General features: G+C 44.0%; 1 protein-coding gene across 1 annotated transcript in view; it reads left to right on the top strand.

The window, feature by feature from the left end:
- The window catches only part of LOC142657449 (calcium-activated chloride channel regulator 1-like), a 50775-nt gene that overhangs the window by 9900 nt on the left and 14141 nt on the right, over positions 1-26734 (top strand). Inside the window, exons 4-9 of the mRNA XM_075832480.1 lie at positions 1522-1630; positions 12213-12396; positions 15999-16223; positions 24714-24935; positions 25049-25229; positions 26260-26366. Of these exons, the coding sequence (XP_075688595.1) occupies positions 1522-1630; positions 12213-12396; positions 15999-16223; positions 24714-24935; positions 25049-25229; positions 26260-26366 (1028 nt within the window). The remainder of the gene's footprint in view (positions 1-1521; positions 1631-12212; positions 12397-15998; positions 16224-24713; positions 24936-25048; positions 25230-26259; positions 26367-26734) is intronic.

Raw genomic sequence — 26734 nt, 5'->3', positions numbered from 1 at the left:
GTACACATAGATCTCTGTGTTCTCAGCTCTCTGAATGGAGAAGCCATGCACAAGTTGCATACATAGAGACGATTTATATACGTGCTGCTAGAGCATAAGGTGATAATCATGCTCCCCATACAGCACTAGTCCACAAAATCTCAGCTCAGGGATTAATTTTTAATAGCAGTAAGTAAATAAATAAATTGTGGAACATGAAGTATTCTCTAAAAGATGGAGCTTCTCTTTTTATAACATTTGCTTAGTTCCGCATGGTACTAATTTGCTGTACTGCGCTTAAAGAAGCACTCTGTAGATTTGTTTTGCCTATATAGTGCAAAATAGGCTATTACTAAAGAATAATGTAGAGCGTATGCCTTGTTTAGCATTTACCTATTTTAGTTAATGTGCCATTTGTGGGTTGTTTGTCATCTTGGTTCATTCTTCAGCTCTGATATGGTTCCCCTAATGCAGCCTACATATCCCATGATGTTTCTAGATTTACAGAGGTAGATGGGGTGGAGTCTCATCACATGGCACTTGCTTCGCTCTCAATCTTATCTAAGTACAGCAAGTGATAGATCAGTGAGATAGAACTTCTGTCCCCTAACTGAGTCTCAGTTCCTATGTGATGCAGTTTCACACTGCTCCCCCTGCCTCCTGTTAGTGATATATTTCTCTCAGTTTTTACACAGGAGACAGTGAGGAGCAGCATTTCATAGAAATACACTGGACTCTCTGCACACAGCACTTAGAGATAGATAGTACAGACAGTCATTGTAAGTCACAGAAGATTTATAACTCTGCTGCTAATCATTGCAAAGACTCACCTATTATATCAATGCACTCCTGTTCCCTTATATAGGGCAGAAAACAGCAGCACTATGTGCATGGGGGGACATACAGAGGAACAAGGAGGGTTGAGCTGTGAAGGTGGGAGATGTCTCATAGCTGCCAGGAGGGATTTGATAAGTGATGTAATCCTGTAGTTCACAGGAAGTCATCTACATAGGGGGCAGTGACCTCCTGTCTACACATGAGAGCACAATCTATTTTGGTGGTTGGTCAGACTGAGATCACATGACACAGCTGCCCAAAATGAAAGGGCTCAAAATGTATAGTTGCAACTCAGCTGGAAAGAAACAAATGACACTGCTAGACTATTTTGTGTGAGTTAGCAGGATGTGTGCAAAAAAAAATAACAAATTGCCGTAGTGCTTCTTTAATTGTGATGCTTTCTGAGTTGCCAATATCATCCCTGAATTACTTTTTGTGCCAAACATATTCATACATGTTTTGTTCTAAATATATGTAATTTTCCCAAACCTTAACATTTTGCCCCAACTATATTGTGGTGTAATATTATCGTTCTTTTGCATTGAAAGGTTTGACTTTTCAGTCTCAATGTATTTGATATCCTTGCAATTACAATGCTTTATTCTCGAAACCCATAATACTATAATCAGTGATTAAACCGGTAATGATGTATGAAATACAGAAATAATGTGTAGACTTCAATTTCTCTATTTAAATATTTCTCAGGAAGAGTGTTTGTTCATGAATGGGCTCATCTTCGTTGGGGAGTATATGATGAATATAACCTTGAGAAACCCTACTATGTATCAACGGACCTCAAAGTAGAAGCAACAAGGTAAGATGTTATAATGTTTTCAATCCACCTGATATTGATCACATCTAAATTGATCAACTTAGAGGTAATCAATATTAGGTGGATTATGTGTGACAGATTCACACATTACCCATTCTTAGTCAAGTTATCAGTTCAGCTAAACTGACAGAATCGACTGAGAAAGAACAATAATCTCCTATGTATATAGGATACATAGAAAACCAAATTGTACACATGCAGCAAACGTATGCACTCCCCATCAAAAAAGATACTATAGATATATATCTTGGTAAGTACCGGTAACAGTCAAAGTGACATAAATAACCAAGATTATGAGGTAGGAGGAACATACATGTAAACCCAACATGACCTGGTACTCTGACCATGAATATATACTGAGAAACCTAAAGAAAAAGAGGTCAAGTACATTCAAAATAATGTGTAATAGAAAAACTTTCTTTATTAACAGATAGAAAGACAAACAGTTAAAAATGAGTCATACAGTGTAAAAGGGCGTCAGCCCACACGGAATACATGAAAAGATACTGATGATGGTATTAAATAACAAAGACCCAGGGTTAAATGTTAATTCGGTGAACAGCTCAGTACATGTAGCATAGGTGTAAGGGAATAAATCAAGTGATTCTAGTGTCTATAGCACCATTAGCTGGTATATATTTATTGATTACAATTACCAATACCAGCCAATGGTGCTATAGACACTAGAATCACTTGATTTATTCCCTTACACCTATGCTACATGTACTGAGCTGTTCACCGAATTAACATTTAACCCTGGGTCTTTGTTATTTAATACCATCATCAGTATCTTTTCATGTATTCCGTGTGGGCTGACGCCCTTTTACACTGTATGACTCATTTTTAACTGTTTGTCTTTCTATCTGTTAATAAAGAAAGTTTTTCTATTACACATTATTTTGAATGTACTTGACCTCTTTTTCTTTAGGTTTCTCAGTATATAGGATACATAGAAGATGTATTGTAAAAGTACATGCACCTGCATATTTTTCATTTTGTTAGGATGTGCTGACTAACATTCTTGTGTTTTGTATTGTTCATTTTGGGGTGGTAACCAGTAAAGCTGTTTACTACCTACCAAAAGGATATTCAGCAGGCTTAGTCCCAGAAAAGTGGTGTATTTTTAGGTTAGGGATCCACTTAAAAGAAGTCGCGTTGTCGTGGCAGGTGGACTCACATAATTTGATCAAAATGTGCGCTAAGAACCTCATATTTGTAATTAAACCTAACAATATTGCAAATTAACCTAGGTACAGTGCATTCGGTAGTCTCAGCAATTGCAGTACTTTTGAAATGTTTTTTTTTGTTGTTTTTCTTACGTGTGTTGTTTGTAGTCACAGCGTACATGCACCTGAACATTTTTCATTTTATATATATACATTTTTTAATATATATATTAAAAAATACACACACACACACACACACACACACACACACACACACACACACACACACACACACACACACACACACACACACCTGCTTCAGTAGGCACTTACATCCTCCATTTCTGCTCAGACATCGAAGCTTCTTGGGAAGATCTTCCCATCTCACTGGTTCCTTAATTTTTTGCTTCCTCAATTCCTGTCTTGTCTCCGGCCTGTGTGGACAGGAGCAAAGTATGAATGTTTCCCTGCGGAAAATCGACAACTAAACCACAGGTAATTTCGCAGGTAAAATCCGCACTTAATATTGTGTTTTTAGATGAGTTTTATATTTTGATGTGGAAACAGGTGTGGATTATCTGCTGCGGAATTTAATATGTTTTTTTAACCCCTTAAAGACCAGGCCAATTTGAGTTTTTCATTTTTGTTTTTTTCCTCCCCGTCTTCCAAAAGCCATAACTTTTTTATTTCTTCGTCGACATAGCCGTATGAGGGCTTGTTTTTTTGCGGGACAAGTTGTAGTTTTTCAAGGCACCATTTATTGTACCGCATAATGTACTTGGAATCTGAAAAACAATTATTTGTTGGGTGAAATGGGCAAAAAACAGAGATTACACCAGTTTTTGGAGGGTTTTGTTTTTACGGTGTCCATCAAGCGGTTAAATCTACACATTCACCTTATTCTACAGGTTGATACGATTACAGCAATACCAAATTTATATGTTTTGTTTTATGTTGTACCACTTTTTTTTTAAACATTACATTTGTATTTTTTTTAATAGAAATTAAATGACCAAATAAATGTACATATACAAATGGATAGTGTTTGGTTTACATACATATGATCGGAAAACATTTGCAATATCAGTTCCATTTACATCAAAATTGCATGTATTATAAGCAGTACAACTAGATGAATAGAACAAGAAATAACAAGAGAACATAAACTTGTTTACCATGGTATGGTATGGTGTAAGAAAACCTGAATTTCAATTATACTGTCACATCCATTTTGGACATCAATGGTGAACATCGGTAGGGTTTTATACTATCAGATTCTAGGAGAGTTGGTGGAATGGTTGTATTTACTCCTGAGCCAAACGTCCCATCTTTTCTGAAACATGTCAGATTTTTTAACTACAGATGCAGAGTCAGGGCCGCAATCAGGGGGGTATTACTGGTACTCCCGTCAGGGGCCCGGCCACATGGATGAAGAAAAGGGGCCCGCCGGGCTGCCGTCGCCCCCCCCCTCGGACTGTTGCCCCCCCTCGCAACGCTCACGGGCCCCCCCTCGCAACGCCCGCGGCACCTCCCTAGCAACGCCCGCGGCACCCCCCTAGCAACGCTCGCGGCGCCCCCTGCATACCTGTTGAAGATGCAGCATGTGCAGAAGCTGTGTGTGGAGATCCCACCCCCCAGCCAGCTCCTCTACACTGCCGACAGGACTTGCAGGCTGGTGAGTATTTTCCCCTATCCATCCTGCTTCCCATCCCCCGGACCCCGTTTGTAGTATGTATAAAGTTGGTTAAAATGTTTTTTGGTATTTTTTCGTCTTCCTAGCGTTTTTTTTGCCGCGATTTTCGTAATCGCGGCAAAAATGGCGCAGTTTATATTATATAAAAATCGCGGCAAAACCGCTTGATTTGTGCCCCAATTACGAAAATTGCATAAAAAAAGGATTCAAGACATGAAAAGTGCTGTTAGGCTATATTCTCACAGTGCGGTCGAATCACGTTTTTGCCGCGATTTTGCAAAAATTGTGGCAAAAAAATGGGATTTCACCGCACTGTGTAACTAGACTAAGGTCTTATTCAGACGGCCGCGTTCGGTCCGTGACACACTGAGCGTGTATCGGCCGTATTTCCCAGGCTGACCACAATTCATGGAGCCAGACTCCTAGCATCATAGTTATCAATGTTGCTGGGAGTCCCTGCCTCTCCGCGGGAATACTGCCCCATACTGTAATGATGCTTTCAGTGCGGGACTGGGGACAGTATTCCGACGGGAAGGGAGGGACTATGATCATAGATAACTGTGATGCTAGAAACCCGGCTCCCTGAACTATGGTCGGTCCGGGAAATATGGCCGATACACGCTCCGTATTTCACAAACCGAACATGGACGTCTGAATAAGGCCACTTACTTGACTCCTATTTTTGGTGCGGATTGCGCACTAAAAATTCACTACAAATTACAATATAAGGCCTTATTCACACAAACGTGTTATACGTCCGTGCAACTAGCGTGATTTTCACGGGCATCGCACGGACTTATGTTAGTGAATGGGACCGTTCAGACTGTCAGTGAATTTCACGCCGCGTATGTGCGCTGTGTAAAACTCACGACATGTCCTATACTTTGCCCGTGTTTCGCGCAGCACGCACCCATTGAAGTCATTGGGTGCGTGCAAATCGCGCACGGCACACGGAAGCGCTACAACTGGTAAAGAAGAGAAGGGAAACATAAAAGCCCCTCCTTCTTTACTGTGTTGTAACATCAAAACAGAGTGTCATAATGATGCCGGCTGCGCGAAAATCACGCAGCCACGCACCATATGCTGCTGACACACCGAACTTTTGCTCGCGCAAAACTCAGCGTTTTTTGCGCGTGCAAAACGGACACGTTCGTGTGAATAAGGCCTAAGGAGATATTCAGACCAACGTGTGTAAAAACAGACGTGAAGAACGGCCGATTTGCAGCCGTTCGGGACCCGTTTTCACAGACTTGAGTCTATTGAGGGATCCGTGAAAACGCACAAAAATAGGACATGTCCTATTTTTTTTACAGGCCCTTCACACGGTCTGTTAGAACAACGACCATGTGAATAACCCCATAGAAATACATGCAGCCGTGTGACGGCCATTAAAAAAAACGTCCTTCACACGGACGATTAACACGTTAGTCTGAATAAGCCCTAACTCATGTGAATGGGGTTTGTCAGAACGTCATGCACGTGCAGCATTTCACCCCACAAATAATTTATTTTCAGCTTCCCAGTACATTATGCGGCACAATAAATGGTGCCATGAAAAACTACAACTTGTACCGCAAAAAACAAGCCCTCAAGTAAAAAAATTATAGCTTTTGGAGGGTGGAGAGGAAAAAACAAAAGTTAAAATCCAAAAAATGGCTGAGAAGGGAAGGGGTTAAATAAGCTGCATGCCTATTAGGGTATGTTCACACAATTAGCAAAAACAGTCTGAAAATACGGAGATATTGAAGCGAAAACCGCTGATTTTCAGAAGTTTTTTACGGCCGTTTTTGGAGCTGTTTTTCTATAGAGTCAATGAAAAACGGCTCCAGAAACGTCTGAAGAAGTGACCTGCACTTCTTTTTCGCGGCCGTTTTTTTATGCGGCCGTTGTAAAAAGAACGGCCCATCGGAACACAACGCCGTTTTTTTCTCATTGAAATCAATGGGCAGATGTTTGGAGGCGTTCTGCTTCTGATATTTCAGACGTTTACGGCCAAAAAAACGGCAGAAAATAAGCTGTGTGAACATAACCTAATGTTGCAGAGTTACAATGTAAAGGGTTAATTTGCTGTAAATCCCCAGCAAATTCTGTAACGCACACATTGAGGAATTTGGTGCACAAAATCCGTATCAAAACCGCAGGTAATTCCGCAGGTAAAATCTGCACCTAATAGTGCGTTTTTTTATAACTTTTTAGGTGCGGTTTTTACTTTTTGATGCGGAAATAGGTGCAGGTTTTATGCTGCAGATTTTTTTTATTATTTTTTAAACTAGTCAGAAACAATTCGCAAGCGGAAACGCAAGATAAAGTGACATGTAGCATATTTTCAAATACGCACCGCAGGTCAGTTTTTGTGCAGAAAATGCGACATGTAAATGAGATTTCTTGATCTCATTTACTTTGCTGGTCCTGTATTACACTGAGGATTTGCCGCACGAAAATACCCGCGACAAATTTGCACGTAATAATTATCGTGTGCATTTGGCCTGACAGAGATTTTTTTTAACTCCCACTAAGGCCCCGTTCACACATGTTGGATTTGATACGGATTCCGATGACATGTCGATGATTCTGCATCCCATGCATATGAGGTTTTCGCAACCCAGTTCACATGCTGTGAAAAATTTTCCACGTGTATTTTTGTCCGCACCATGAAAAGAAATCCGCCACCGCAATAAGTAGCATGCGACTTATATTACATGGAAAAGCCGAGGATGAGCAACTTTGAATGACAATGGGACTTAGGCCTTGTTCACACAGCTTTTTGCAGGCAGAAAAATCTGCCTTGAAATTCCTTCAGGCTTTCTCTGCCTCCCATTGATGTCAATGGGAGGTCAGAGACGGAAATGCCTGAAGAAAGAGATTGTCGCTTCTTTCTCTCGCAGGAAAAAAACACCTTTCGGACGTTTTTTGCCGCGGTTTCCGCTGAAAAAAATGTGGCAAAAAAACTCTGTGTGAACAGGGCCTTATTCTCGTGCGGATCTGCTACACGCTTGTAGCATCTGTGCCAGGAATCAAAGGGAAAGCCTCCGATTTTTGCTGTGGAAAAACACATTGAACTTTAATGGCAACGTAAGAGCGGAGCATTAGTGCTCCTTACTTCCTCACAAGCGCTTCCCCCTCCCTTCCCCCTTCACATCGTGTTGTTGCCCTAAGTTTATCGTGTAGTCAGGAAATCTCCTACCTTACAGTATAAACAACGTAGATGATAATTCACAGGGCTCCATTATGTCCTTTTAGCCTCTGTCGGGCTGGTGGACGTCGGTTTACCTTATTTTTGAAGGATGAAATGGCGTAGTAGACTTTGTTATTCCGGAGTCCCCAGGCAGCATCACGAGTGCTCTACCCGTGGACTTTGTCCCTGGGAAAGCTCCTGACATCACTGTCCATATGTGTAAAGTGACATCAGAGGTCTCGAGGGCCAGAATCCCTGGCCAGAGCATTGTCGACGCTCCGGACGTGTACTCAGGCTTTGCAAAGCTTCGAACGTCACTTTATGTATATGGACATCCCTGGGCAGAGCGCTAGTAGAAGGCTCCAGCTCTGTTCATGGGCAGTGACTTCAGGAGTTTCCCCTGGGCCATTCCCCAGGTGACGTATCCCACTGTATGCCATACAGTCGGATACGTTTTAGCTAAATAGATCAAAATCCGGAGCATTAACCGGTCACTGTCGGCTCCATGGTTTCCTTCACTGTAATTTTAAACCTACAAAGAACCTCAAAACAGGGTAAAGCGAAAAGGAGAATCCCCAATATGACTCTGAAACAACCTACAAAGTGCGAAAGCGCAAGGGACATAGCATCCCAATAGAATATGAAGATAACTACCATGAATAGTAAAAAATATACATCTTTATTATTACATAACGATACATGGTATTACAATAATAAATACAACAAGAGTAAGGCGGGATTCACACGACCGTGTCCCACCCGAGCCCGAATATCGGCCGGTAAAATCGGCCATTTTTCCCGGCCAGTTTGCATTATTTTTGCATCCGTTCCGGGCCGGGCAGATCTGGACAGTGACATCAGCGGCAACTCCTGAAGGGGAATCCCCATGTGTTCGGGGATTCCGCTTCAGGAGTTTCCCCTGATGTCACTGCCCAGATATGGACAGAGACATCAAGCGCTCTGTCCAGGAGCGGAATCCCCGAACACACAGGGATTCCGCTCCTTCAGGGAGCTAAAATGGAGCTAGCACATAGCAGAGCGGGAAGATACCTCCCTGCTCTGCTATAGTGGCGTCGCTAAAGCAGCCGCAGCAGCAGCAGCTGCTAGCGGCGCCATGGAAGGTGTCGCCGGGCCAGGGCGCTTTTAAAACAAGCAGGGGAAGGGAGCCAGCGCAGCGCTTCCTTCCACCTGCTGTACACCCCGGCCCTGCCACACAGTGTACAGCCATTTGTCCGAATGGCATAAACTCCTCCTCCTCACATGCACTCTGCGCTGTGAGGAGGAGGAGATAGAGCGCAAGCGACGGAAAACCCGGCCATCACTCGGGACACATTCCGGTGATGGCCGTGTATTACCCGGCCCCATAGACTTCTATGGGAGCCGGGCGGCCGGGTACCCGGTCGAAAATAGAGCATGTCCTATTTTTTGACGGCCGGTTTTCCCAGCCGTCAAAAAATCGGTCGTGTGAATAGCCCCATTAGGGGTCTATTATTCCTAATGCAGCCGGGTACCGGCCGATTTATGAACGGCCGGCACCCGGCCGGGAAACCCTGTCGTGTGAATGAGGCCTAACGGATCATATATCAGGAGAAATAGCAATCAGGTACAGATGACAACATACCATGAGGGAAACAAGAGACAACCAAACTCTGAAACATGTCCCAATACTAGACATGCCATGCGCACAAGTATAATATAATGCCAATAGGGTATACAAAATATATGTATATGAGGCTACATCTATAAAAGAAATGCTGCCCGTTGCAAAATGTGCATAGCAAGTGCCCGCTACAGATCACTGGCGCAGATACAGGCAAAAGTTACAGATATATGCCAAAAAAGGTAGTGTGAAAACGGATATACCTGTGGACATGATGGCAGCACGGGACGTGGAGAGACGGCACAGGAACGCCTCGACGCGCGTTTCGCATGCGACCTGCTTCATCAGGCGAAACGCGCGCCAGTGATCTGTAGCGGGCACTTGCTCCATTTCTTGAGTAAGCGAGCTGCTTCTTTGGGAGAGGAGAGAGTGAGTCATTCCATTGTTCCGAATTATCAATTTGACTGGAAAGCCCCACTTGTAGGGTATGTTATGTTGCCTCAAAATCTGAGTGGTTGAAGCAAATTCTCTTCTTCTAGCCAGTGTGGCTATGGATAAGTCTGCATATAGTGAAATGTCTTGAAATCGTTCAGGAAGATTTTTTGTAGTAGCTGCAGCCTTAAGCAGCGCATCTTTGAAATAAAAAAAATGTATTCTAGCCAGAACATCCCGAGGAATTGCAGGAGCCAGGTGTCTGGGTTTAGGGACCCTTTGGGCCCTGTCGATGAGTAGATCTCTTTCTAAGGCGTTGGGAATCAATGCTGTGAATAAGTCAGTTAAATATTCTCGCAGTTTGTCATCTGTGATATTTTCAGGGATGTTCCTGAATCGAATATTGTGCCTCCTAGAACGGTCTTCTAGGTCAGCTAGTTTCAGCTTGATAAGTGTTAGATCATCGTCTGCAGCATTATGAGCGTCCACCAAACTGTTGTGAGCCGTGGGGAAATCCTCCATCTTGTCCTCTAAATGTGCTGTTCTTTCTCCTATAGCGATCAGCTCAGTGTGGAGAGATGATATTGCACCATGAATATCTGCGTGTATGGTGTCTTTCAACTCTTTCAACAGACATTTCATGTTAGAGACAGTTATAGGGAGCTCTGCAGAGGACATGGACTGTATGGGAGTATCCCTGTATGGGGAAGATGTTGTAGCAAATTCCCCCATGGATTTATTGCAGCGTAATTTGATAGGCAAAGGATATTGACTGTAGGTCTCACCTTGGCTGGATTTCTGAAGGACCGGGTTCGAGATCCTCACATTTCTGGCCGCGTTGGAGCGAGGCAGTGACTGGGGGCTTCCCGCCCACAGCGAGGAGGCCGAAGCACCATGTGGTCCGACGCCATCTTGATTCTGTGCCGCGCTGGAGAAGAAGGAGGTAAGTTTGGTCGGGCTTCCCAGCTTACGTCTCGTCCTGGGCATGTCGGCGGGTGCACTGGGCTAACAGCTTAGTAGCGATGGTATGTAGGGTTCTTTTTGGTCAGTTACGTGCCTGCTTTGAGCCGATTTATCCCCCTGATGCATGGAGCTAACATTTCTTGCTGCAATTCGCATGTTTATATATTTATTTTTTTACGTCGTTCACCGATATCGCTATATTGTGATAGTTCGGACTTTTACAGACGTGGTGATACCAGTTATGTTAACTTTTATTTTTTTTAACATTGCCTTAGGGAAAAAATGGGAAAAGGGGTGTTTTTGAACTTTTAATATTTTTTTTTTTTTTTTAAATTATTTAAATCTTTATTTAACAGTTTTTTTACTTTTTTTTATTAGTCCCCCTAGGAGACTTGAAGTAGCGATCGTTGGATCGCTTGTATGATATACTGCAATACTAATGTATTGCAGTATATCGTGATTCTGACAACCTCCTTTGAGGAGTACAAAGATGGCAGACCTGGGGGCCTTTATTAGGCCCCCAGGCTGGCATAACAACCACTATAAACAACCGCTCGCGTGTTTGAGGGGGTGCCGCCCTGATTCTAACTATTTAAATGCCGCGGTCTCGATTGAGACCTGATTTAAGGTGTTAAACGGGCGGAATCATAGTGAACTTTGATTCCGCCCATTGCAGTGAGGTGTCGGCTGTGTAACACAGCCGTCACCCACTGTGTATGGAGCTCGCTCCATACATCCCCTTAACGGCTTCCGCGCACTAGTATGTGACATGTAGTTAAATAAAACTTATTAGATACAATTCTTAGACAAAAACGCAAGATAAATCGACATGCAGTAAATTATAAAATATGCACTGCGGTCAATTTACTTGCAGAAAAATTCTGCAACGTGTAGATGATTGCTTGAAATCGTATTTTAATTTCTCGTACTGTATTACTAGCAAATACGCACGTAATATGCATCGTGTGGATGTGGCCATAATGGCCAGCTTGCAGGAAGCAAGAGAGGAAGCATTACCATGCAGAGCAGAGGTAGACGTACTATTGGTGCACAGGGGCCCACTGCGTAATGGGGCCCACTGCTACCTTATAAGCAGCTAGCATCTTCCTACTGTCTATAGCTCACAATTAATGGTGTATTGTTAGAGACATAAGGGGGGTGCTCTATGATGAGTTATTAGAGAGCGAGGGCCCAAATACTGTTGTTTCTTAGGCGCCCTCTGAGGTTTGTGTCCGCCCCTAATGCAGCACCCCCTTTTATGCCAGAAAGTGCAGCGTCCTGTGCAACTTCACAGGTCGCACATGCTTAAGACCTGCTTTGCCTATAATTTACCGTAGAGGGTACATAGTCTTATATATAAAATGTACATTTTGCAGTATGTGGTCTTCTATAATAATACTTTTTCCAGTGCACTTGTATGTCCAAACTTTTTCAATGTATTTTATATACAAAGTAGATATCATAGGCTTATTCTTGTTACCACCAGTATTCACATTTTTTCAATACCTTGATGTTATCTGATTTCTCCACACTAGGTGTTCTCGTGACATTCTTGGCATCAATGTGAAAAGAACAGACCAATGCCAAGGCAATTCCTGTAAATTGCAGCCCTGCTTCTTTGACCCCAACACTGGTCTGTACGAGGAGGGATGTATTTTTTTGCCTGAGAAAAACCAGTTTGTCAAACAATCCATTATGTATTTGCAAGCTCTACCTTCTGTAAGTATTAACTGCCTTCTGACCTCAACTATTGGCAGTAGCAGTAGTATAAAGAATCTTATAAAAAGTACATTTAATATATTTTAACAGTTGTGCAGGAAAGTGTATAACTTTTGTAGAAATTTCGTATGTAGATTGGTATAAATAAGAGGAGTAGAAGGAGGGGATCTGGGAAAGAGGTGCAATAAGGAGAAAAGGTGAGGAAGATAGAACTGAACAGCAAGATCTAACAAGTGTATTTACATTGACAGCCGTTTTCAGCATTAAAGGGGTTTTTCACGAAAATGTTTAATATACCTCCCTTATTGATTCTGTGCTGTTCCTGCGCCTCTCTCGTTTTCCTGTTTACAAAGTGTATTTAATAAAATGGCATCCATGTAACATCATGTGATTGCAGCTACCAATCGAGGCCTGATGTCACATCATGTAGTGAAGATTGGCCGCCATTGTCACATGATGTAATGTCACATCATCCTGTACAGTTTGTGAACAGGAAGGACTGGCGGAGACCAGTGGTATAGGAATGGTAGAGGATCAATAAGGTTCAAAGTAGATTACAATATTTAAAATTTTAAGTATAATAAATAGAGATGAGTGAATCGATTCTAAACAAATCAAATTTGTTATGAATTTGCCAAAAGTTTTGAATTTTCGCAAATCCAAAACTTCTGGAATTCGTTCTGCACAAATCGCTCAAAATGGTGGCCTCCACTTTACAGATCAGGAGAAGACAAGAAGACGGAGAAGAAGGATGACATGACTTTGGGCGGTGGCCTGGCAGACTTCTCCATAAAGTCTTGTTGGCATCCCTTCCTCTAGCACAGCCAATCGTTAGGGTATAGGTGTGAGTCACTGATGACTCAGTGGATGACAGTCATATGAGTCATAACCACTATAAACAGCCAAATCAGGAAATGCTGCTGCTTTGTGAGGATACAGATAAAAGAGAGAGGACGTCAGACAGACATGAAAGATAGTAAAACACAGAATAGAGATAGATAGTGGATTAGTGTCAGAGAGTGTGTTTCATAGTGAGGGAAAATAGAGAGGTAGGAGTCAGTGTCAGGGTGTTAAGGGGGTTTTACACAGGACGATTATCGGGCAGACGAGTGTTAATATATCGCTCCTTGCCGATAATTGCCCTGTGTAAACGGGAACGATCATCTGCTGATCGTATCGTTTTAAAAAAGTAAAAGATTATCGTTGACTGCAGCACATCTCCCTGTGTAAACAGTGAGACGCGCTGCCGACATGATAATAATGTATGTGGATGAGCGATCGGAGTAACGACCGCTCGTCCCCATTCATAGCTCTGTGTGACAGGAGCAAACGAGCGCCGATCAACGATGTCTCGTTGATCGGTGCTCGCTGCACTGGCCGATTGTTGGCCGTTGTGAAAGGGCCTTTAGTTAGGCATCCAGAGGCAGCCATTGCTGTGAGTGAGTGCTGCTGCAACTATACAATTTTTACATTCATTTGTGAATCACCAATTTTCGTCACATCATTCACAAATATAAATCCTGGTGCCAATATCGTGCTATTGCTTCCTGAAACAAAAAATCAACTACGTGATCTCACTCATTGATTTGCATACATCTAATAGTGCCACCAAAAATTAGCGTATTGTTTTTCGGCAAGCATTTATACAGCGCCGTTATACTTCAGTCTGTGTCCAGCTGACAATTTTTTTATAATAAATAGATTTTAATATAAAATTAAATTCTGGTGCTGATAACGTTCTCCTGCCTGCCGATATAGATGTCACGGATGCAATTTCCCTCATTGTTTTGTATATATCTAATTGCTAATAACAGTGCCACCAAAAATTGGCGTGTTAGTCTGCAGTTATGAGTTATAAAGCGTCATTATATATCAGTCTGAGTCCAAGTGACAAGTTGTTTTAAAAAAAAACATAAAATAGAGTAAAAAGCCATTACTTCTTCACTTTCCAGGATAATCAGACTACTTCTTCCGATACCTCCGTGTGTCTGTTTAAACACCGGCAGGCATCTGCCACCAAAAAGGGATAATCTTTGGACCGCTTGGTAAAAAAGCCATTGCTTCTTCTGATACCATCATGTGTAATTTTTAGACCATTTTTTAATTTGAAAAAGCATAAAAAAATCTGTGTGTTTTCAAACAGGCTGTTTTTTTTTTTTTTCCACCACTGACTACCATGCGTTTACCCATAGCCATGTATGTTGCTTACACTTTGATGTTACTAATGTTGTCTTGGCATTAAAGAGCTTGAAAGGGGTTGGATACATTCCTTGAGGACCTCAAAGTGTCATACACGACTTTTCAGGGCAATTGGGGCACTTTCGATTTGTGACTAATTTATTAGATCCAAATTGTATCTGACAGCCGTTTTGAGACTCAATCGGACCTGAAATGATTTTTGGGAAATTCGCTTATATCTAAGGGCTCATTCAAACGAGCGTGTATCACGTCTGTGTGACGGCCATTAAAACAACGGCCGTCACACGGACTCCTGTATTTCAATGGGGCTGTTCACATGATCGTTGTTTCAACGGAGCGTGTGAAGGGTCCGTAAAAAAATAGGACATGTCTTTAGTCTATTGGGGGATGAGTGATTGGTCTATCCCCCCATAAACAAATAAGGAGAGACCTGTCAATCGAGCTGAGCTGGGTGGGGAGAAGCCAGAGGGGAGCCCCCTAACAGACTCTTCTCCCCAAGCCTGGCACTTATTAAAACGACAATTTCTCTAAAACATTGCAGCAGTGTAGAGTAAAACAGAGTTTAGTGTAATCACGGCACCGGTCACTATATCATTCTACCCGTAGTTCAGGCAGCATGAATGTGCTACAGGTTCCATTTAAGAGTGTTAAAGCAGTTTTCTGGGACTTTAAAATTGATTACCTATCCTTAGGAAAGGCCATCAATATTAAATCAGTGGGGACACAACTCCTGACACTCTCACCAATCCCATTCTTTGTTTACCAGGCACAGCTCCGCACATTTGGTTGTGATCGTGCCTGGTATTACAGCTCACTATGGTACAGTCCTATTCACGTGAATGGGAGTGAGCTGCAATGCCAGACACACCCGCTACCAAAGCCGGAGCTCCACATCCTCTTAAATCATCTGGTTGGTGGTGGTGCCAGGAATTGGATTCCCACCAATCTGATATTGATGACCTATCCTAAGTATAAAGTAGAGAGTTACCACAGCACCGAACCGCCAGGAGGGTGCACGCCTCTTCAGAACCTGGTCCAAGGTCCTCAATATCAGGCAGAAAAATGGACAAGGAGGCAGCACTTCCAAAATGTAGAAAAACCTTTATTCACCCATGCAACGTTTCAATCCCTCAGGATCTTTCTCATGCTTGAGAAAGATCCTGAGGGATTGAAACGTTGCATGGGTGAATAAAGGTTTTTCTACATTTTGGAAGTGCTGCCTCCTTGTCCATTTTTCTGCCTATCCTAAGTATAGTCCATCAATATAAAAGTCCTGGAAAACAATTTAAGAAACAGTAAGGAGTAATTTTCTTCATGGATGTTTAACCATATGATTCTGCCTTACCAAGTCCACTAATTGCGTTGCCAATGTATTAATATTTGTTTTTACCCGTTATTCCAAGGTTTCAGAATTCTGTGATTCCAGTAATCATAATATTGAAGCTCCAACATTACAGAACAGAATGTGTAACTCTCGTAGTACATGGGACATTATCAGGAACTCCACTGATATAAACTCCACCCAACCATCAGAAAATACCACAATTCCTGTTCCCACCATATCTGTCATACAGTTTAAAGACAGGGTGGTCACTCTTGTACTGGATGTGTCAGGCAGCATGTCAGGTGTAAGTTTTCTTTATTATGCAAATTATTTTAAAAGAGAAAGTGTGACATTTTAAATAGGATGAAAATGAATCATTTGTTACATATATGGTTTATTGTATATAGCGAATTGCCAATTTTCTTACATTTAGGCTATGTTCACACTGAGTGTTTTGACGAGTTTTTTGACGCGGAAACGGCCCTAAAACGCCTCCCATTGATTTCAATGTGAGGCGGAGGCGTCTTTTTCCCACGAGCGGTAAAACCGTCTAGCAGGAGAAAGAAGGGACATGCTCTATCTTCGGGCGTTTACGCCTCTGACCTCCCATTGACTTCAATGTGTATTTCTCTGCGTTTTATGCCCGCGGCGCTCAATGGCTGGGGGCGAAAAACGCAGCGAAAATCGACGTGGAGGGAGAGGAAAATTTGGCTCAAACTTCCAAACGGAATTTTGAGGCAGAAATTCCGCCTGCAAAAAACTCTGTGTGAACATAGCCTTAAGGATGCAACCTATATTAGGCCTTCGGTATGCATTCATTTTTGACATTTTTTTTCATTCAAAGAGCCATAACTTTTCCCATTGACATAGCCATATGAGGGTTTGTTTTTTGCAGAGCGAGTTGAATTTGTTCAATGGCACCATTTTAGGGTACATTTAATTTATTGATTAAAGAGGTTGTCCGGTTGTTGAAAAAATAATAAAAAAGGCACCAATGTTATAAAGTAACAAAATAAAACACGTCTCAACTCTTCAAACCCCTGCCGATCCGGTGCAGTAATCAGCTTTGTGTAAACAAAGATGGGTGGGGGACCGCCAGATCATCTGTACTGAATCGGCACGAGAATGAATAGTAGTAACGAGTAGTGATTTTTTTGTTGCTTTAAAAAAATACTTTTTTTACAACCGGATAATTTCTTTAACTTTTATTTTTTTTTTTTTTCTTATTCAAATTTTTATTGAGTTTCAGAACACAAAATTTACAAAACATAGTGGAGGGAAGGCCTCCACACCTAAATAAAAACAAACAAGGTCAGTGGACCAAAGCAAAAACAAACAAAACACCAAAAGGAAAATCAATAATGTGCAACACATCTCAACATGAAAAAGAGTGGTCGGTGTACAACAGTAGCATGAGTAATCCTAGAGGCATAACAACAGAATGTACAGCGAGACCACTTAATTCAAACAGAGAAGAAGAGGCACATTACCCTAGACAGGGGAAGAGAAAGTATAGAAAAAGGCCCCAAGAGAGGGAGGGATAGGAGGGAGGGGAGAGGACAAGGGGATCCTGGACTCCAGTTCTGGCGTATTATGAATGAAAATCAGCAGCGCGCAAAAGCCATAGTACATTTCACAGGGGCATAGGCCGACTCAGGTTACCGCCGTGAGGTAGGAAGGAGAAGAAAGAAACACTATCCAAGGAGACCATGTAGACGTGTATTTTACCACAGATGCCGGGGAGTGAGCCACCAAGTGTTCCATTCGCTGTATCAAGGCAACCTCCCGAAACCACTCATCTAATGTTGGGGGTATTGCCGTTTTCCACCTGCGCGGGATTACTGACTTTGCTGCCTGAAGGAGATGTCTAACTAGTGAGCTTTTATAAACTTGTATTGGCATCGGGAACATGAATAAAAGAGCTGCTTCCGGAGAGTTGGGGACATAGACTCCAGTAACCTCCAATATTAATTTAAGCACCGCATCCCAAAAACTCCTCAACAAGGGGCAACTCCACCAAACATGAGACATAGAACCTCCTACAGCACCACAACGCCAACAATTGTCAGGCACAGACGGATACCATTTATGGAGCGCAGCCGGGACCCTATACCATCTAGAGACAATTTTGTAACTAGTTTCCTGGGCCCTAATGGCTATAGAGGCTTTTTGTGAGAGGGAGAAACACCGCTTCCATTGTGCATCAGTAAATGTAGTATGTAATTCTCTCTCCCAGGCCCCGCAGAAGGAGGGTAGTTGTTGGGAACGCTGTGAAAGGAGTAATTTATATATTGTGGATATGGTATGGGTAGGTGGCTGGGAGGAGACACATAGGCGCTCAAAGTCCGTCAACAACCTGTGAAGGTGTGCGCGTCGGTTAACTGTTCCATAAAAATGTTTTAACTGGGCATATTCATATATATGGCGAGTGAGGGGCACGGCATCGGGGCAGATGGAGGTTAGGGGGAGAAGAGAGGAAGCGGAGAGGACCTGAGCAAAATACATGGGGCCAGTGGGCGGCCTGCCTAGGAAGGAGCGACCAGCCTTACCAGCAGGAAAGGCTGGATTATCTGTGATAGGAGTTAAAGGACCCAGGGGGTCTATAAGCGAACATCCAGGCCCTAAGGACCTCAACGCCATGAGGGTATGGTAAACAACAAAGGAGGCTTGAGTCGGTCTGTTCCCGGGCAGGATCCACGGCAGGGATGATAGGGTACTGGGACATAGTTGTTGAGCCAAACGGACCCATAGTTTTGATTCTTGGTTATGAAAAAAATCTAAAACACGTGCGTGAGTTGATGCCAGATAGTAGAGCCGACAATCCGGCAGACCAACCCCACCCGTACCCCTGGAACGAGTCAGCAGAGCCCGGCTCAGACGTGGACGACCAGTCGGCCAAATGAAGGAGCCGAAGCATCGCTGAAGCCGCAACCAATAGGAGGATGGAATAGAGATGGGGATCGTCTGCAGGAGATAAAGTAAGCGGGGGAGGAGAGACATCTTAATAATATTGATACGACCAAACCAGGAAAACTCAGTCTTATGCCAGGAATTAAGATCAGTGCGAAACTTGGCCAGTAGGGGGATAAAATTATTTGTAAACAATTGTGTAAGGTCCCCACTTATACGGGCACCCAAATATGTAATACCCCTGGAGGGCCATGAAAAGGGGAAATTACTTTGGAGAAGCGATACTAACGGGCCTGGAAGAGAAACATTTAACGCCTCAGACTTAGAGAAATTGATTTTGAAATTAGACCATGTTCCAAAACGAGACAACTCGGACATCAGTGAAGGGAGAGAGACATGAGGGTCTGTGAGATAGACCAATAGGTCATCAGCAAATGCCGAGCACTTGTATTCCTTCCCTCCAATGTTAATACCCTTAATATCCGTGTTGCTCCGAATGGAGGCCATGAGGTGTTCCATAACCAGGACATACAACAGGGGGGATAGGGGACAGCCCTGTCGTGTGCCATTGTAAATAGGGAAAGGTGCCGAGAGGGAGCCATTTATTTTTATTTGGGCCGAAGGCGTGCGATACAATGCCATAATTTTTGCCAAGAGAGAAGGTCCTATTCCCACATGCCGAAGGGTTTGGTAAAGTGCAGGCCACGATATTCTGTCAAATGCCTTTTCAGCATCCAGGGACAGGATCATGAGCGGGATTCGGTTAGTCTGGGCGTGGTGAATGATATCGAAAGTTTTAAGGGTGTTGTCACGGGCCTCCCGACCAGGCACAAACCCCACCTGGTCCGGGTGGATTAGTTCAGGCAGGTATTTATTCAATCTATTGGCGAGCAATTTAGCATACATTTTTAGGTCTACATTGAGCAAGGAGATGGGACGATAACTGGAGCATAATTGAGGGTCCTTACCCGGCTTAGGGATCACTACGACATGAGCCAAGGTGGAACTAGGAGGAAACAGGACCTCCGGGGAAATAGAGTTAAAAGCTAACAACAAAAGCGGTAGCAACCGGTCCGCCAACACCTTGTAGAACTTGGCAGTGTAGCCATCCGGGCCAGGACTCTTCCCCCCTGGGAGATCGGTTATAACCCTGAGGAGTTCCGAGGAAGTGAAGTCCGAATCAAGTTCCTCAGCTATCTCCCCAGACAACGGTGTGAAGGGGGATGAGAAAGAATCCCGGTCCGGCGGATGGGAGGGGGCGGGGGTGGGAGGGTCAAGGTTGCAAAGATCAGAGAAAAAGCTATGGAAGCACTCCGCTATCTCTGGGGTCGTGTGAACAACTTGGCCAGAAGGAGCCTTAGTATTTGGGATGTGTGACTGGGCAATTCTAGTTTTTACAGCTCTGGCCAACATACGTCCGCTCTTATTGCCAAACTCGTAGAATTTACTGCGACAGACTTGGAGAGCGCGCTGCTGGGCAGAGTCCAACAGCCGTCTGGCGTCCTGTCGGGCAACCTGTAACTCCCGTAAAATCGGAAGAGACAGCGCACGTTTGTGAGCCAGTTCAAGAGCGCTAATTTTTTGGAGAGCAATTTTAAGGGAGTGGACCCTTTCTCTTTTAAGGCGCGCCCCGTGTTTTATGAGGACCCCCCTGAGAACGCATTTAAGGGCTTCCCAACGAACCAAGGGGGACGTGTCATCTTGGGCATGATCAAGTGTGAAATGTTCCACAGTTTGAAGCAAATCAGCATGGCACACCCCATCCAGGAGCAGGGACTCATTCAGTCTCCAAGTCCAGGGGCCTTTAGTGATGAAGGGGAGATGTAAAGTACAATATACCGGGGCATGGTCAGACCACAGGATACTGCCAATGGACGTAGAGGCTACCCAGGGGAGAGCATGTTGCTGAAGGAAAATGTAATCCAAGCGACTGTAGGTGCCATGCGGATGGGAGTAAAAACTATAATCCTTATCCGTGGGATGTTGAATGCGCCATGCATCACACAGTTGAAGTTGTAGGAGAGCTCGCCTCGCCCGCCTAATAGCACCGTATGCAACACTAGAACGACCAGTAGAATTATCCACCGTCGGATCCAGAGTAAGGTTAAAGTCTCCGCACAGCACCACAGTCCCCCGGACCACCGGAAGGGCGGTTTCTATAAGTTGAAGAATGAAGGGCACCTGACCCTGGTTAGGAGCATAAGCGTTAATCACCGTGAATTCCCTCCCACCAATATTAAGCACTAAGATGAGGTATCTCGCCTCGGGATCCACAACAAGATTGACAACCTGATGGGGGAGAGACTTGTGAAGGGCTATGGCAACTCCACACGATCTGGAGAGGGGATTATTACTGAAATGCCACGTAGTGTAGTGTTTGTGCTTGATAGTAGGGGCATGTCCCTCCTTAAAATGTGTCTCCTGGAAGCATGCGATGTGTACCTTACGCTTGTGTAGATGGTGTAAGATTTGCGCCCGCTTTTCAGGAACATTCAGCCCCTTCACGTTGAAGGAGGCAATATTAAGGTCAGCCATGGATGCAGACTAAACGGCTCACTGAGGTATGCCGGGTAGCGCACGAAGGATCGGAGTCCAGGATCACCAGGAGGGAAGCAGAGGAGGGAAACAAGCTAGGAGTAAAGAACAGAGCATTAGAGAAAAACACAGACATAAAATCAAACAAAAAAGGCAGTACGAAAACAACTGCCGCACAAACTAAGCGCACAATTGCGGAAGACCAAAAATTCGGTCCAAAACCTACAGGGGGAAGGTGACAACTATGCATAAGAGTTATCCGCACTCCCTAGCGTACAATAATATAAGTATTAACAGCTTAACATCATTTGCATACTTTAAATAATGAGAGAGGAAGACATTGGAAGGCATCTGAAGGTAATACTCAGAGCAACAAGCAATCTTGAAATCAGACATCAAGTAAGTAAGTAACAGGAGGAATTCCAGGAGCGACAGTCCGGATCATCATGCCGAACGGGCGGTCTCCATGGGTGGAGTAGGATCACGTTCTTGTCAGCGTCTAGATCGTCTGCGAGGTCCACGCGGAGGACGACCCTCCGCCACAGCCAGGGGCCCAGAGAACGGGCGTCTCCCCCGCGATCCCCCGCCAGCAGAGGATAACAACGAGGGCCACTCCGGTAATGCAACATGAGGAAGGTTCAAGTCCCGCAAGAAACCAGGCAGGTCGGCCGGGGATCGCACAGTATAGGTACGGCCCTCCTGTCGAACCATCAGGGCAAACGGGAAGCCCCACCTGTAGATGATGTCCCGGTTCCGGAGCACCTCCAGCAGGGGTTTGAGAGCAGCTCTTTGCGCCAGCGTGTGTCGAGATAAATCCGGCAAAATACGCAACTGCGTGCCTTGGTGGAGAATGATGGGCTGCCGTCGGATTTTTTGGAGGATAGAGTCCTTGATTGCGTAAAAATGGATTCGGCAGATGACATCCCTCGGCCGAGGATCATCAACACTTACAGGGCGGAGAGCTCTATGTGCCCGGTCGATCTCTATATGGGTATTCGGCGGACGGCCTAGTAAAGTATTGAAGATGGTGGAGAGAGTCGAAAACAGCTCAGACGCAGGAACAGATTCGGGCAATCCTCGAACACGTAGGTTGTTCCTCCTATTACGGTTTTCAATATCATCAAGGTGCTGCTGCAAAGTGAACAACTGAGCTGAGTGCTGCTGAATAGTGGATTGGATATCTGCAATAGTGGCATTATCAGCCACCCGGTCCTGCGTAAGAGTGTCCACCCTCGTAGAAAGTGAGGAAAGTTCAGCACGAAACTGTGTAAACTCCAGCTTGCATTCTTCAACGATCTGTCTGGCGAAGGACGTCATATCAGCCCTAGTAGGCAACAATTGAACAAGCTGGCGGATATCTGAGAGAGTCGCCGGCCGATTTTCACATATAGATCCAGACGACGGGTCAGTAAAACTTAATCCCCTACTGGCTGGGGTGTCCACTTCAGGCGACGGGAGTGGGTGCAATTGAGGACCTTGGCCACTTGCAGGTAGTGCAGGCATAGCCCCAGGGTGCTGGGGAGCTCCCATAGGCAGGGTCGAGGCTATGGTTGTTGGGGCATTGGGGAAGCTGTGCCATGCAGAGCCAGAGGACCAAGAGGGAGAGGCCCCCACCAGCCCAGGGTCCCTGGGTGGGAGGGGAAGATCTGGAGCTATCAGTCCCACAGCGTGTGAGGTGAGCTGGGTGATGGGAGGCTCAGGGCCTCGGTACTCACTGTGCCTCCTAGCTAGCTCCTCCAACTGCAGCACTGCAGGCAGGGCAGGTGTGGTGTCTCTCACTCCCGGGGATGGTAGTAGGCCGCTGTCGGGTCTCGGAAGGAGAGGGCCTGCAGGCCATGAGAGCAGTGACGGGGGAGGGTGGTGTCCTGGCATGCGCAGGCCCTCCGGAGAAAGCCGGCCGCCATCTTGAGAGGCCACATGGTCCTGTGACAGGGGAACGGCGTCCGCCGCTTCAGGGGCCCCTAATGCCTCCCAGCTAGACCGGGGATCTGGTGCCTCTGGGTCCGGTACCTTCTGCGTTGGCACACTCTCTTCCGGAGCAGCTGAAAGGAGGGCCGTGCTCTCCAGAGCAGGCCCGCATCCGCACGCCTCATGGTCCCGGCGGCCATCTTGGAGATCGGCAGGCGCTGTCGGCCGTGCCGCAGGAAACATCACAGCCCGGGAAGGAGACAGAGGACCGGGGACCCTCAAGATCTGCACCTCAGAGGGTGAGTGGACGTGTCCTTCTGCCATCCCCGGCCCCCCTGTGCACTGGTCCGTTGGGGATGGAGAGGTCGGGCGGCCATCTTGACCACCGGCCTCGGCCCGCGTCGCAGCCCGCAGCTGCATCTGGGGCTGTCGCCCAAAATACTCCCCGATATCGCGCTGGGGCGATGAGGGGCATGTAGGGGCTGCTGCCTTCGTTTTTTTTTGATTCTTCCCCATAGCTGGGAGCGGATGTCAGCCGATTTCGGGAACGCTAAGAGAGGAGCTGGAGAGAGCACGTCTTCACTCTCCCATAGCTGGCCACGCCCAAAACAACTTTTATTTTTTAAGAGGGTGGGATTCTTTTACGCTGTTTACCATGTGGTATAAATAACATGTTTAACTTTATATTTTACAGGTTGTTACAATTGTGGCTATACCAAATATATATAAAATATAAATATATAGTAGCCTTGTGAAGGCATTCCCCCCTCCCCCCTTGCTGCTTTTACTATTTTAGTGCACATAAACCTGGAATTAAAATTAATTTTAAATTTGATTTTATGTTATGGACCTGACAAAATAGTCCAAAGTGTTACAGTCAAAAAAAAATGAAATGTTGTGAGTGCATATAAAAGCCCTAAATGCGGTCTGGTCGAACCAATTCACTTTAGAAGTCACATCATTAGTTGAATAAGATTCCCCCTGCGTGCAATCAAAGTGTCATGTGACCTGTCTCCAGTAGAGGGCTGCGGTTTCTTCCGAGTACCGAGTGCACAGTATGTTTTTCTGCGCATGCGTGTCCCCTTGAAAGCCTCGCTAGAATGACGTGCATGGACCCACATCAAGAAACAGCATTCATGGTATTTTCAAAAGACTTTGTCAACAAGAAAGGTTAAAGGCATTGACGCTTTTTCTGGCCCTCTTCTTTACTGTTCAACCTTTAATTCCATAAAGACCTAAAGAATCAATCTGTTTAGTTCAGACTAGTAAATTTTAAGGCTTATTTAGATGCCATGTGCCAATTCGTGCCATATTTTTTACCGCTAGGTCGTTTTTTGTTAAAGAGTTTTCTGGAACTTTTATATTGATGTCCTATCCTTAGGTTATGTATGTGCAGTCTGCTAAAGCCTTATGATGGGAATTTATTTTCCTCTTTCTGTAGAGTCGCATTAATCAACTATACCAGGCAGCAGAAATATTTGTTATTCAGATTATAGAAGCTGGATCTTACGTTGGAATTGTCATATTCTCGAATTCTGCTACCATAGGTTCACCACTACTGCAAATAAAAAATGATCGAGACCGTGAGAAACTTAAATCTTTTCTTCCAAAAACAGCAAATGGAGGAACAAACATATGTTCAGGAATCTTGGCTGGCATTGAGGTACAGTGCGAAATATTGATTTGACATTTTCTAATCATGATCAAAATGATTGTGTTTATTTTTCTCACATTGTTATTACTCGTACTGTAACATCATATCTTTACTACTATTAGGTTAATAGAGGATTTGATAATTCATCACATGGCACTGATATAGTATTATTATCGGATGGAGAGGACAACTATGACCCAACTCTATGCTTTCCCAAAATATATGAAAGTGGAGTTGTCATAAGTTTTATCAATCTGGGACCAAATTGGGTCAAATCACTAAAAGATGTGATAGAAAAAACAGGTGAGTTGTATATTCTACTAACTATCCACAACTATAAGGGTATGTTCACAAGCAGATACAAAAAGTCTCAAAATACAGAGCTGTTTTCAAGAGAAAACAGCTCCTGATTTTCAGGCGTTTTTTGTGCCACTCGCGATTTTCGCAGCATTTTTTGCGGCGTTTTTACGGCCGTTTTTGGAGCTTTTTTCACTAGAGTCTATGGAAAACGGCTCCAAAAATGTCCCAAGAAGTGTCCTGCACTTCTTTTTCGCGGCCGTTTTTTTACGCATAAAAAAACGCTGCGAAAAACGCTCCGTTGGAACAGAACGCCGTTTTCCCATTTAAATCAATAGGCAGATGTTTGGAGGCGTTCTACTTCCGATTTTTCGGCCATTTTTCGGGCGTTTACGGCCCAAAAAACGGCCGGAAATAGGCCGTGTGAACATACCCTAACTGTACTATAATATTCATAGGTGTTTTTAAAATGATATAATTAGAATTGAATATATAATTGTAATTAATTCAGAATTGAATAATAATTATTGAAAAATAACAAATACAATGTCAATAATAATAGCTACAATAACTGCATAATATTAGGCTATTACAATAAGAATCCTGTTAGTCATGCACAATATATAGCCCCTAATGAAGGCAGTACACAAGACTACAATGGAGCCCAATGCAGAGAATCTGCTGGTAAATCATGGTTGGCCAATAAGCACAGTAAGATGAGATTTTCTTTAGACCTGGGCTTCTTCTTCCACTCTCCATTAGTTCCATGTGGCGCTGACTGCGTCTGCGTCGGACTCTATTGTGCTGAGGTGGTGACAGCGCTTTATTGTAAACATGGTCACTCGCTGTGTAGTAGTCTGCATAGGTAAGATTTGGGAGTAGGGGCAATTCTTACTTTTTCTTTGGATCCGTAAATCAATTTGAGGGTAAGTTTCAATTGATGTGGTATAGATTTATTAAGAATTTGGATTAAAAAAAATCAATGTAATGAAAAGATAAAAAATGTCTTTCATTAAATTATCAACAAATTTTCCAGGCGGAAGTCAATATTCAGCAAGTGAAAATTTAGATGCAAATGGTTTAATTAATGCATTCACTGGGATTTCAAGTGGAAATGGAGATATCTCTCAGCAGTCAATCCAGGTAATTTATTTCAATATTATTCTGTCGGCAATGTACAATAGTTACTCAGTTAACATTAAAAGGGTCCAGTTTAGAAAATCTCTTTTGATATACCCTATTAGGGTATAAATCTGAGTTAATAGAGTGGGTCCTCTATTCTGGATCCTCATGTCTTTGTCATTGATTTGAATGGGCACGCCACTGTGCAACTCACTTTGAAAAAGGTACACACGAAACGAGTGTTGAGGTTTTCTGTGGTCTGTCCGGTTTCTTTAGGGAATTGTTTTTTTATCTGGTGACTATTAATCTTGGCATCAGTTGTCTGGAAGCAGTTGCAACAGTTCAGTTTGTTGTTCATTGTTACTGTACCTGTCAGCCAGAGGCGTAGC

The sequence above is a fragment of the Rhinoderma darwinii genome, chromosome 7, assembly GCF_050947455.1.
Source record: "Rhinoderma darwinii isolate aRhiDar2 chromosome 7, aRhiDar2.hap1, whole genome shotgun sequence".
In the NCBI taxonomy this organism is placed as follows: Eukaryota; Metazoa; Chordata; class Amphibia; order Anura; family Rhinodermatidae; genus Rhinoderma; species Rhinoderma darwinii.
This window is presented reverse-complemented; position numbering and strand designations above follow the sequence as displayed.